The 14,487-nt window shown below is 40.6% G+C and overlaps 1 protein-coding gene across 4 annotated transcripts in view; it reads right to left on the bottom strand.

The window, feature by feature from the left end:
• The window catches only part of UBTD2 (ubiquitin domain containing 2), a 57,339-nt gene extending 43,698 nt beyond the window's left edge, over positions 1–13,641 (bottom strand). Inside the window, exon 1 of one of the 4 annotated variants that reach the window (XM_067732863.1) lies at positions 13,440–13,641. Coding sequence is in view for 3 of the 4 variants with exons in the window: in XM_067732864.1 (XP_067588965.1) it covers positions 13,440–13,513 (74 nt within the window). In the remaining variant the exon portion in view is untranslated. The remainder of the gene's footprint in view (positions 1–13,439) is intronic. The other 3 variants (XM_067732864.1, XM_067732860.1, XM_067732861.1) reach the window with 3 other exon arrangements.
• Between the last annotated feature and the right edge of the window lie 846 nt (positions 13,642–14,487).

Below are 14,487 nucleotides of genomic sequence, written 5' to 3'. Positions count from 1 at the left end.
CACTCCCTCCCTTTCATCAAATAGGCAAATAAGAATCTATCCCAGAGTTAATTATCATGAGGAAAATCACTAAAGATAATAGGTCCTTGTACAACCAAGGACATAGTTGTACATTACAACATTACAATAGTTTTTATTACTATACATTTCACCCAAAAAACAAATGAAATAACTAAAGCCAAGTAGTAAACTTTTTATTCTCCAAATGATAAAACAGTCACAACTATTCATTCATTATTTCACTTATTTATTCAATCAGCAACTACTGAATGCACATGTACCAGTAACTATACTAGACACTAGGCATACAGTAAAGAAGAAATCAGAAAAGGCCCCTGACCTCACAGACCTTATAATATTGTGGGAGAAGACAGGAAATAAGCAAGTAAACAAATAATTTCCAAAAGCAATATAAAAAAATAAAACATGGGGAAAGATCATGCTATTTTTAAGAACTGTAATAAAAAGCACTACACAGCAAATATTTATTTACATTAAGGCAAAGGCCCTGAAATGGGAAGAAGCTAAGCTTTATTCACTAGATGCAAAGATCTTCCGCTGACACCCCTTTTATGATTCATCTCAATCTAGTCCATTCTTCATAAGCAAGAGTCAGACTCTCACAAACATGGCAGACACCAGACCTCACCTCCAGGTCCTTCCCAGCACCTCTTCTGATTCTAGTTCCTCCTTCATAAATCACAAATACAAGATCTTATCCAACAATCGCTTTTCCATGAAGTACTCACTGTCTGAATTTCGAAAGGTTTGCCCAATTGAGGGCAAAGAGTTGGAATATTTTATGCTCAAGAGAGAAAATAGAAAAGTGAAAAGTGACATGGCGTCAGAGGTAGGGAAAAGCAAAGGCCTAACCGTACCAAGGTGCACTTCCAGCTTCAAATGAACTGAGAGGTGAAGTTCACATCTTAAATAATGAAATACCTTCACTTTCAGGGAAGCCCTATGCCCTCATCTTAAAAATTAACTGGAGAATGCTTAGTGAAAGTAAAACATAAACCATAATACTGTATGACATGTTAGTGTTTAAGTTCTGAGTATAGCTGATAGTGTTAGTTATTCAAACTTTTAAAAAAATCTCCTACAGGGCTTCCCTGGTGGCGCAGTGGTTGAGAGTCTGCCTTCCGATGCAGGGGACGCGGGTTCGTGCCCCGGTCCGGGAGGATCCCACATGCTGCGGAGCAGCTGGGCCCGTGAGCCATGGCCACTGAGCCTGTGCTCGGTCCAGAGCCTGTGCTCCGCAATGGGAGAGGCCACAGCAGTGAGAGGCCCGCGTACCGCAAAAACAAAAACAAAATCTCCTACAGAACTTTATGAGACTCTAAATCATTTACTTTTATTTTTTAGTGACTATATACAATCAAAATAAAAAGAAATCAAATGCTGAGACTGATATATTAGTGTTCAGTGTAACATATACCTAAAAAAGAAGATTCAACTATTTAAAAAGTTGGAGTCTACTGATCTCATCCAACATGCTCATTTTATAGATGAGAAAAAAACTAAGAAACCAGGAAGTCAAGTGAATTATTTAAGGTAACTGATACAGGGAACAGAGGTGGAACCAGAACTGAAGAATTCTGACTCCCAGATCTTTTCATTACACTGTATGGTCTTATTTAACAAGGTTTTTGTTCTAGAATTAAATAATGTTCTATCAAGAAAATATCACTTTCTCCCTAACGCCATTATAAAGTCAAAGATGTGTTTCACACAATTGTTAACTAAGCCTAAAGTACTATGAAGAAACTGAAGTCTCTGTCCCAGGTCCAATGCAGCTTATATTCTGAGAATGTAAGTAATGTACAAAAATAACGATGATAGAAGATTATTGTAAAAATGGGAGAACGGGATGTGGATCAAAGGGCACAAACTTTCAGTTTTAAGAAGCAAAAGTTATGAAGATCTAATGTTCAGTATGGTGACTGTTAATAACAGTACTTTATACTTGAAAGTCGCTGAGAGTAGACCTTAAGGATTCTCATTACCAAGAATGTGTTAATTATCTTGATTTGGGTAATAGTTTCACAATGTATATGTATATGAAATCATGATATTGTATACTTTAAATATATACAATAATATTTGTCAATTATTCCTCAATAAAGTTGGGGGAAAGAATGAGAGGAGACTAAGCACTAAAGAATAATAGTACTATGATATTCAGGACAGCAGGATTATTTCTGCGTGGAAAAATGAAAAACAAAAAAAGGCTCATACTTGTTCCGTAATGAAAGATTATCCCAGTGTTGGAAGTTAGATAGCAGAAAAGAACTAGGAAAAGTTTGGATTTTGGATCTACTATAGTCTAGGAAATAAAGAATCATACATATTTTGTTAGAATTAGATCTAGCTGGGACTTCCTCTGTGGTGCAGTGGATAAGAATCCACCTGCCAATGCATGGGACACAGGTTCGATCCCTGGTCCGGGAAGATCCCACACATGCCGCAGAGCAACTAAGCTCATGCGCCACAACTACTGAGCCTCCGCTCTAGAGCCCGCGTGCCACAACTACTGAAGCCCGCACGCCTAGAGCCCATGCTCTGCAACAAGAGAAGCCACCGCAAGGAGAAGCCCGTGCACCGCAACGAAGAGTAGCCCCCGCTCACCACAACTAGAGAAAATCTGTGCGCAGCAACGAAAACCCAACACAGCCAAAAATAAATAAAAATTAAATCTTTAAAAAAAAAAAAGAATTAGATCTACCTAATTTCCAGTCTAAAGAAAATACAGAGGCTATAAGAATTCACTAAATACACCACAGGGAAACAATAAGACAAATCCAGATGGTGGTACATAATATAAGACTCTTCAAAAAGTCAATGTCATAGAGAAGAAAAGGGGGGGAGGTTTTCTAGATTTAAAAAGATTAAAGAGGGACTTCCCTGATGGTCCAGTGGTAAAGAATCCGCCTTACAATGCAGGGGATGCGGGTTTGATCCCTGGTCAGAGAACTAAGATCCCACATGCCGCGGGGCAAATAAGCCCATGTGCCACAACTACTGAGCTAGAACACCTCAACTAGAGAGCGTGCATGCAGCAAACTACAGAGCCCATGTGCTCTGGAGCCCACGCTCCCTGGAGCCTGCACGCCACAACCAGAAAAGAGAAAACCTGCCACCACAACTAGAGAGAAACCCACTACTAGAGAAGCCCATGGGCCGCAACGAAAGATCCAATCATTGACCCCGTGTGCCACAACTAAGATCAATGCCGCCTAAAATAAATAATAAATAAATCTTTAAAAATATTTAAAGAAAGAATAAATTTCTAAAGAAAAAGATTAAAGACACAAACAAATGCAATGTCTAAATGCAGATTAGATCCTATTTTGAAAAAAACAGATATAAAAGACACTTGGGGGACAACTGGGAGATTCTGATTATGGACTAGATCTTAGGGAGTAACAGTTAATCTTCTTAGGAGTGATAATAGTATTGTTATGTAGGAGAAGAGCTTTATTTTTTAAAGATGGATGTTGAAGTGTCATGATGTCTGTACTCACTTTCAAACAGTTAAGCAAATGTATATATACATACACATTTGTTCAATCTAATTGATGGGTATTCAAGTGTTTGTACTAGAGTCTTTCAACTTCTCAACATGTTTAAAAATTATCATTAAAAATGTTTTTAAAAGAATTAGATATCTTGATAAAGATCTAATCCACTAATCCTCTCTGTTTTTCAAAAAAATTTTTTTTTTCTTCAGAAGAAACTGAGCCCAAAGTACCACAGCTAATGCAGGCCTTTTCTCAATAGAAATTAAAACTCAGGCAGATCTGCAGAATCTTAGCCCAAACTCTTTACATATGCCACAAAACTGGAACCCAAGAAAAAACAACTGATCTGGGACAAACACCTACATGTGTATGTAAAAAACAAACATATTTTTTATGGGTATTTTTCTATTTTATTTTTTTAATTTTTAAAATTTTTATTGGAGTATAGTTGCTTTACAATGTTGTGTTAGTTTCTACTGTACAGCAAAGTGAATCAGCTATACATATACATATATCCCCTCTTTTTTGGATTTCCTTCCCATTTAGGTCACTACAGAGCACTGAGTAGAGTTCCCTGTGCTATACAGTAGGTTCTCATTAGTTATCTATTTTATACATAGTATCAATAGTGTATATATGTCAATCCCAATCTCCTAACTCATCCCACATCCCCCTTTCCTCCTTGGTATCCATACATCTGTTCTCCACGTCTGTGGGTCTATTTCTGCTTTGTAAATAAGATCGTTTATACCAGTTTTTTCAGATTCCACATATATGCATTAATATACGATATCGGTTTTGTCTTTATGTTTAATATGTAATAATCCCATTACAACTACAAAAGAATAAAAATCTGTTAAAGACTACAACAACCTAGTACATAAGAAATTTGTACAAAATAACTTCAGAATGCAGCATTAAATGGGAATTAGTTCATTAGATGCACAAAAAAACAAACAGTAAAATTTTAAACCACTTAACTAGTATCGCCTATAATATTGTCTCACAACTTTGTCTATTGATTGTCAATTATGCCTTCCAAAAATCTGACAACATACCCTAATAACTTCATGTTTCACCATTCCCTCCACAAGCTTCTTGCCAGTCCCCCAAAATGCCATGTTTTTTCATATTTCTATACAAGTAATTTCCTCTGCACACAGAATACCCTTCTGCCTTTTCTTCATCTACTCCTCTTTCAAGACCAACTTCTTATATCACCTCTCCAATGAAGTTTTCTGACAGTGCTCCACACTGCTCCTTGAACTTCCATAATACTTTTTTCATTGCTATAGAGACTTTTTAAACTTTTCCTAATTATTTAAACGTATGATTCCTTCATTAGACCATAAGCTAACCTGATTTCACAGAGCAAGTCTTATTTATATCTCTACTTATAGTTAGCTTCAAGTGCTGGCAATTAGAAATAACGGAAGCTGTCTATTTTTAAAAGACAGCTTTCTTCCTTTCAGGAAGAACCTAAAAAATAAAGTGTTTGCCCTGAGTTGAAAGTGATAGTTTATTATGAAGCAGATTCATACCTTGAATGACTTGGACAATTTGTTACTCTGCCCCTTTGATACTCTTGTCACATAGCCCACAAGCATGGAAACTATCTGAACAAATGCAAAGAAGCAATCTGACCTTGCTTATACCTACAAACCAATTATAATAAATACATAAAATTATCTGAAGGGTTTCTTGTGAGGGTAAGAACTCAAACAGAGAAGTCCCAAAGTCACTAATTCATTACTTATTGAAGTCTTGAGCAAATGTATCATTAAGACTTCACACTCAAGTAAAATTCATATAAAATTACCCCCACATGTAAATACCTCTTTTTCTTAAACAGCTACCTTCAACAGAAATTTCATTTCTAAAAACAGAGCTATAATGGAAACTTCTAAAATTTTACTGCAAACATGCAAAAATATGGCATTACAATACCCAATGTATACTCAACAATATTTAACCACTCAGCTCAATATATGGAGTATATTCAAAACCTAGCTTGATTCTTGCTGCCTGCAAGTCAAAGTAGCTGATGCAAGATGAATACATGCTTGATTGTTCTTGGCCAACACACATGCATCTTTAAGTACATACGCATTAGTAAAGTCTCAACCTATGGTCCTTGAACTACCAGTGAAACATGAGGAGCCTGCTGGTAGCCTAGTACTGCCCAACAAGCAGAAGCAGAAAGCTGGGTAGGGATGGTGAGGGGTGGCAGGGAGAATCAGCTGCAGTGGTCCACCAAATGAAGATAAACCATTCAGGTGGTCTGCAGTAAGGAAAAAGGAGAGAATCACTAAATCAGCAAATTGATCACCCAATTAATATGATCATGTTGCTTACCAAAATCAACTTAATGCTCCCTTGCAACAAGAGAAGAATGTGTTTCGGTCAAAAACCACAAGAGAGATAATTCATTAACATAAGGCAAAAGTTCCTAATTACTGTTATTAACACTCAATAATCATTCACATTATAAGACTCACCTGGGTATAGTACTACTAGCAAGGCTGCCAAAGCTTTGCATTTACTGTAAGAAAATCAGATTTAAAAATAAAATCCACTAATTACAATTTCTCCATAAGAAAGACAGGTATTACAGATTAGAGCCATCAAAAATCAAAGGAATGACAATTCCTATCATTTCTAGTGGCTTAAATCTTCTGTCCATACTGTGTATCACTAGCAACTGATTCCTAAATACAAAATCAGATGAAAAAGCCCATTTAATATCCATAATGAGACTCTTCTTTCAAAATGTCTTTCCAACATAAATTCCAAAATAATCTTGACTGGGAAAAAATTTCAACCCTCTACTTAGTAGAAAACTGAAAACGAGTGGGACTAGCCCAGTGGAAGGTAGCTGATGAGGCGGGGGCTACAACATACCATGTCAGTTTTTTATGTAAACCAGAGTTTTAAAATCTTTTCTCAAAGAGGATTCAGCTTGCCCCATATGGCAGTATTTTCCAACTGTAGCTTCCCTGGCCTAATTTCAGTTCTCATACCCACTGGACCTACCTACCCACCCACAGTACCACTCACTGTATTTCCAACCTGCGTTTTCCTGCTGTATATGTCCCTTTTGGTTCTTTCCACACAACTCCACTCGTAGTCAAATAAGCCACCCTCTGCTTTATCAAGTAAATGCCTCCTATTTCACAGTGTGTCTCTCTCCAAATGGTATAAAATTTTATGCATCCCTCTCATAAAGCCCCAGAGCTCACCAACTCAAAAAAAATATGAAAAATTTTTACTTCTACTGTCACACTAGGGATAAAAAAGGGGGAGACTTAATCTTTAGTCCTAGTCACGTTCAGTGTGCTTCATTTTTTACTATAGGCACAGTCCTAAGAGTAGAAGCAAAAGAAAATTCAATAAGCAACCTAGTTAGATGATGTGTATAAATAATATATGGGACACTGAAAATACATAAGGAATAGATTTGCATGATATTCTTGGAGAAGAAAGTAACTGATAGGCTTCCCTGGTCGCGCAGTGGTTAAGAATCCGCCTGCCAATGCAGGGGACACAGGTTCGATCCCTGGCCCAGGAAGATCCCACATGCAGCGGAACAACTAAGCCCATGTGCTACAAATACTGAGCCTGTGCTCTAGAGCTCGTGAGCCACAACTACTGAGCCCAAGTGTCACAACTACTGAAGCCCGCGCGCCTAGAGCCCATGCTCCACAACAAGAGAAGCCACCGCAATGAGAAGTCTGAGCACCACAATAAAGGGTAGCCCCCTGCTCGGTGCAACTTGAGAAACCCCATGCACAGCAACAAAGACCCAACACAGCCAAAAAAATAAAAACAAATAAATTAATTTTTTTAAAAAAAAGTAACTGATGTCTTGTAGAGGATGTGTTTGTTCTGAAGTACACCAACCTCAAAAGGGCTGTTGGTATATTCTGGGGCTGGATGCCTGAAAAGTCTATCTTGTATTAGGATATGAGTCAAACTACAACTAAAATTTTTGCAACCACCATACTAGAATGAAAAGTTCAAATACAATCAGATCTATCAGTTTCACAGGCAGACCTGTTCTCCCATTTCCCAATAATTCAACAAAATCCAGTATACTAAGTACTTACTATGGTCAGGTCCTGAGAGGTGATTCTCATTTCTCTACCTTTTGTGAAATTTTCATGACTCAATTCTTAGTACTTTCCTCCTCTTTTTACTTACTCACAGCAATCATTCACTTTTTCACCTTCAGTCAATCCCCCAGGTGATTCCAAAATCCACATTCATAATCCTCAACATTTAGGAGTTCCATATCTAAACTTCTGCACCATCCTAAATGATATCTCAACTTAAAAATTCTTCTGTCATCTAAACCTTAAGCCACCTCAATATTCTTGGTTACCCAGGTTCACAAACATAGTATTTTCTTTTCTGTATCCATCCCTACATCCAATAAATCACCAAGTTCTGCCATTTTTTTTGTACCCTAATGGGTTCCTCACTCCAGTCTCTTCCCATTGTAAGCAATCCTCTATCAGTGTTTCTTGAACTTTAACGTGCATGGGAATCATTTGAGAATCTTGTTAAAATGCAGATTCTGATTCAATAGCTCAGGGCTAGGGCTTGAGATTCTGTGTTTCTAACATGCTCCCATGTGATGGCAATGCTGCTGGTTGAGGGACCACACCTGTGAGCAGCTGAGGCCACTTTGTTTTCCTTTATTCCCTCAGCATGTGCACAATTTATTCAATGGTATTTTTATCTGTTTAAATAGTGCTTTATAGTTGCTTCATGTGTACATATTTTATTACATTTTCCTAAAAAAGGATTCTGACATACTCAAGAAATAGGATAATGATTCCTTTTTTTGGAACAACAGCAACCAATACAAAGTTAGGCATACTATGGGTACTCAGTGCTTGTTGATTTTAAAATGTTTCCCCAGAAAATACAACAATCGCCTCTTAATTACAAAGTTGAAGCGGGTTAATGGATTACCTTTGTCAACTTTTTAGAAGCCATTTCACTGCAGGTGCTTCCCTGGTGGCCCAATGCAGGGGATAGGGTTCAACCCCTGATCTGGGAAGATTCCCACATGCCACAGAGCAACTCAGCCGGTGGTGAGCCACAATTACTGAGCCTGCGCTCTAGAGCCCACGTGCCGCAACTACTGAAGCCCACGCACCTAGAGGCCTTGCTCCACAAGAGAAGCCAATGCAAGGAGAAGCCCGCGCACAGCAACAAAGACCCAACGCAGCCAAAAATAAAAATAAATAAATAGTTATAAAAAATAAAATAAAATAAAAACCATTTCACTGCAAATCAACCTTTTCACCAGATCTGACAGAGGAAATAAGCTTAAAACAGCTTTCTATTCATAGTTAAAAAAGCAAATGTTAATTTGTGAATTACTGGTTATAGATTTATTCTTTCTCCATCAGTGAAGGATTAAATACATATTTAAAACTGAAACTGTAAGCACAGGCAACAAAGGGAAAAATAGATACACTGGACTTCACTAAACTTTTGTGCATCAAAGACACCATCAAGAGAGTGAAAAGACAACCTACAGAATGGGAGAAAATATCTGCAAATCATGTATCTTGATAAGGGTTTAATATACAGAATAAATAAAGAACTCTGACAACTCAACAACGACAAAACCCCACACAACCCAATCAAAAAATAGGCAAAGGACTTAAGTAGACATTTCTATCTATTAAAAGAAGATATTCAAATGCCAAATGAGCACATTAACATCACTAGCCATTACAAAATGCAAGCCAAAACTACAATGAGATACCACTCACTTCACACCCACTAGAAAGGCTATAATTTTTAAAACAGGAAATAACAAGTGCTGGTGAAAATGTGGAGAAACTGGAACCCTTGTATGCTGCTAGTAGGAATATAAAATGGTACAGCCACTGTAGGAAAGTTTGGCAGTTCCTCAAAAAGGTAAACACAGAATTACCACATGACCTATTAATTCCTAGGTTCTCCTAGGTATATATCAAAAAAGCACTGAAAATAGGGACTCAGCTATGTGTACACCAAAGTTCATAGCTGCATTATTCACAACAGCCAAAAAGTGGAGACAATACAAATGTCATCAATGGATGAAGAGATAATCAAAATGTGGTGTATATATATACAATGAAATATTATTCAGCTGTAAAAAGGATTTAGTATTGATACTTGCTACAGCAGGATAAACCTGGAAGACATGTAAGTGAAATATACCACCAACAAAACAATAAACATTGTATGATTCTATTTATATGAAATATCTACAACAGGCAAATTCAGAGACAAAACATAGATCGGCAGTTACCACAGGTGGGGAGGGGAGGGGAGCAAAGATACTGCTTAATGGATCCAGAGTCTGTTTGGAGTGATAAAAAACTCTGGAAATACACAGTGATGATGGTTGCACGTTGTGAATATAATTAATGCCACTGGACTGTACACTTAAAAGTGGTTAAGGTGGCTAGTTTTATATGTATTTTACTAAAATTTTTAAAACATAAAACTAGAAAAAAAGAAAAAAACTAGCATTCTTTATTATAGCCCTGAGTTTAAGCTCTGACTCTGCCATTTGTAAGCTATGCCATGTTAAGCAAGTTATTTAATTTCTCCCAGCTTCAATCCATCTATAAAACAGAGATACTATCCACCTCCCAGAGTTGTTGAAGACTAAATGAGAACATAATCACAGCACCTGTTACATAATAAATACTGGATAAATGGTAGCTGTTGTTACTCAAAAACCATTGTTCTCATCAAGTAGGTGTTAAGGCTGCTATAAATGGATATCTGAAAGAATTCCATGATATTCTCAAGACACTCTGAAATAAAGCAGTCAATGTTCAGCATTCAGAGTTATCCTCCTGTAAACCTGGAAACTGGTGACCGCCTGGGTCAGTAATCTTGGGATATCACTGAATGTACAGAATAAATGACACACCCAGAAAGTGAGAACCTACTTTGTACATCACTATTTTCATTAAAGAAATGATCAAAATATGAAAAGAAGGTAACTGGCTGTCTTCAATGAATTTCATTTTATTGTTTTTTCTTCACATATTTCTTATTTTTAAAAATCCTCAGAGATTTAATTACTTAGCAAATGCCTTGGGCTAGAGCCTTATCTAGAGGACCTACATGCCAACCTCAGCATCACAATGTCATAATAAGGTGGAGAACCATACAAAATATGCTGTCTACAAATGTCAAAACAATTGGAAATTCTAGGAGTGTGGAAGCTTGGAGAGACCTGTTAAATGATCTTGCATAACTCCTGTAATATACCTTTCTTGATTAAAATTAGGCATTTAAAAAATGGCCAAAGTAGCTGAAACTCAAAAACTGAATTCTAGGCAAGGTATGCCAGAAGATACAGCAATTGATTCCAAAACAATAGACAACACAAATCCTATAACATGAATTAAGCAATTTCCATATTCTATAACCTCTTACAAAAAATTCTCAAATTTCTTCAAAGAACTAATCCACCTAGAAAGGAAGTTTTTCTCAATATACACACAATTATTTGCATACTTAAGAGACTTAGATTCAGAGGGAAAGGGAAAGTACAGTATCTCAAATAGCGAAAAAAGTTGGGTTTTTTTAGTCATCTTACTAAGTCTGCTGATATTCAGAAAGTGAAGCCATACTAAAACGGTGATGTTTGCACTATACCGTGGATGTAATTAAATCTGTCATGAAAAGCGTTGGAAACTGTACTTAACTCCATGCTGATAAAAAAATTTTCATAGGCCAATATGTCCGGATTAAAACTACTAACGACTGTTGTACGTCTGAAAAGTGAAGGATCTGTGCCAACACCCTTAGGAAAAAGTCTTTCCCTTCCCAACAAAAATCTATCATGATAAGCAAGAAACTATTTAACATGTTAACCTGAAACCCTCACCTGAGCTAATTCCTTTAAACCACAATTAACTCTTTAACTATCATGACAATAATGAAGAATAAAGGCCTCCCTAGTTAAATTCCAGAAGTAATCCTTTTATGCCACACAGCTCATTCCTTTACCCCAGTTACATTAGGGTCATGCCTTCTCTCCAGAAAAAAAATAAAGAGGTTTGGTGATTGAGGTTTCTTTTTTCTAAACTTTATTTCAAAAAGGTAAAGCACACCTTAAGATCCAGAGAACTCAGTTCTCAAAGAAACTGATACTATAGTTATCTAACTAGATACCATTGGTAATAAATTACCAAAAGCTAATACTTCTTGCTTTAAAAAGCCCATGCTAATAATGCCTGGCTGGTCATAAGTCACACTACCAAAAGGCCATAAAACCATAAATTGGTTCAAGTGCATTACCAACAATAGAAAAACGCTAAATTGTAATATTAAAATAAGTGTGAAAATTTTTAATTAAAACTAAACACTACCTATAACAAGCACACTACCTGTACTTACTAAAAAGTAACACCACCTATAGTTCAGTACCATTAATTATCACCTCAACCGCAGGAAGAATCATCTGACCCCCAAGTTGATCTTAACCTAAGGGTGTTTTCAATCATGCCCTTTTTATCTTCCTGCCCTGTTTTCAGGGCAAATCTCATTGTTAATGTGCCACTGAGTAATTATGCTCTGACTTGAAATGCACTATAAAGTACCGTTTTCATGGACGATTTTTTCAAGACACGCTTCGCTGAGCTCTCAAACCATTTACCCAGGACTTAGACATACAGGATGCCCATACATTTTAAATGAAGTGGCATGGCTAAACATCAGGCAATTCAGGACATTCATCAGCCAAACCATTCATGTACATGGTTTATAGATGGAGCTTAGTGACAGGCAAGCAGCTGGTCTAAATGCTAGCTAGCATGTTAAGAAAAAGTTGTAAACCCACCCATCCCCAAACGACTTAGTCTAGGAACTTATGCCCCACATTTTGAGACGTCTAACACAAGGTTGGAACAAAACCAACACTGTCATCTTTGCTGTTCCTAAAAGCGATTTCTTATTTAAAACATTCTGTCCTCTACACAAGCTACAGAATGGACTCAGCAAGAGATCATTTAACTAAAAGTAGAATTCACTGTATTATTCTTCTGCTATACTACAACACCGATTGCATTAAAATACTCTCCTCAGCAAACTGCTTTTTATAATAAGTAAGAAGTGCGTTTCATGTTACAAAAACTTTTACAGTACCGATTCTGCTAGGGTAAACGGACTCTCAGGCATCTGTACTTTTATCCTACATATTTTCCTTTACGTAAGACTGACAGGAATTTGACTAGCCCACCCCGACACTGGTCCAACACCCCCGGGCTGTAGCAAGAAGCCACGTTTTACTCGAGAAGACCGTTTCCCCACCCCTCGTTAAAGTAATGCCTGTGGCCGCTTGAGACTTCCCCGGCCGAGCTCCAGGAACTTGCAGGTTTAAATGGCCAAATTGGAACCAACCAGGGCAGCTGTCATCTGAAACTCAGGAAAGCTGAGACCAGCCAACTCTGCTGAACAAGGACGGGTGCGGAGAGATGTGACCGGGCGCGTCGGAGGGAAGGCATCAGGCTCCCCCCAACCCCCCATCAATTGGCTTTTCTGCAACCCCAGCGCCGCCATCCTGTTCCTGAATAATTAAACCAACTGGAGAGGGAGTGAGGTGGCCAGAGGCGGTTTCTGGTCCGAGTTTCCCGAGCCGAGGCGGTGGGATCGAGAGGCCGAGGGCTACACCCCCGGAGCGCTGAGAGCTTTATCGAGGGCCAGGGAGAAAAGGGGGCGACCCCGCGGCCAGCGGGGTGGCCGGAAGCGGAGCGCGGGGAGTGACGTGGAGGCGGGGATGACAAAGGGGCACGGGGACCCCGGCCGCGCGGCCCGCGGGCCCGCAGGGGCCGGGACAGGTGGCCGGGCCTGGCCGGGAACAATGGGGGGCCGAGGCTGCCCCCTGGCGCTCACCTACCTCCGGTGCCCTCCGAGTTCTCGTTGAGGCTGCCCGAGGAGTCGTGCTGGGCGCCCACACACCCGCCCATGGGGGCCCCCGGCGCCTCGTCCGCCACCTCCGGGCGCTCGTCCGGGCCCGCCGCCGCCTCTGCCGCCTCCGGCGCCGCCGCCGCCGAGCTCCGGACAGGCGCGCCGCTCCTCTCGCCCGCCGCGGCCCAGCCTCCGCCCCCCTCGCCGCTCCACCCACCGCCTTGGCTCGGCCCCTTCCTCCGCGCCCACTTCTACCTCAGTCCCCGGGCCGCCCGCCCGGCAGGCCTGTCCCGCGCGCCGCCCTCGCCTCCGGCTCGGCCCCGGCAGGCCGGGGCTGGCCCATCCCGGGCGAGCCGCAGCGCCCGCCTCACCCCTTCACAGACCCGCACACCCGCGTCCAGGCGAGCCCAGCGCCGGCGCCGCCCGACCGCCAGGCCCCATCGGCCCCCACGCCGCAGCGCCGCCCTCCACTCCCGAGGCCTGGCCTCAGCCGGGCCACCCCGGAACAGCCGGGGAGGGCGGGGCCGCGGGAGGCTGCGCACTGATTGGCTGCGGGCGAGGCCGCGGGCGGAGGGGTAGCCGGGAGGCGACGAGGCAAGAGGAGGGGGCCTCCGAGCTGGAGAAAAGGAGGTGACCGGGCGATTGCTCCCAGGGACTAGGCGTGGAAAGCAGGCGTGGAGGAGGGAGAGGCGAAGACGGGAAGAAGAAAAGAAGTCGATGAAGGGAGAGAGAGCAGGAAAGGAGGAGCAAAAGTGAGAAAGGAAAAGTGGAAAGGGGCGAAATCGAGTTTCTGACTCCTCGGGCGGCGTCAGCTCTTTCTTGTAGAAGCGGGTCGGGAGCGGAAGGTGGTGGTGCACAGAGCAGTAGTGATGGGAGACTCGCAGGCGGGGTCCCAAATAACTGGCAGAGGGAATGCATTAGGCTGGCCGAAGGATGAAGTCCCAGCACCTTTTGGATTTGTGTAGAGTTCAGTGGGTTGGTATCCCGAGTCTGGGCTTACCCTTGCCTGCCCCACCCCCTTGCCCCCTAAAAT

This window comes from Pseudorca crassidens, chromosome 3 (genome assembly GCF_039906515.1).
Source record: "Pseudorca crassidens isolate mPseCra1 chromosome 3, mPseCra1.hap1, whole genome shotgun sequence".
Taxonomy (NCBI): Eukaryota; Metazoa; Chordata; class Mammalia; order Artiodactyla; family Delphinidae; genus Pseudorca; species Pseudorca crassidens.
The sequence above is the reverse complement of the archived record's forward strand: the minus strand, read 5'-3'. Positions and strand labels throughout refer to the sequence as shown.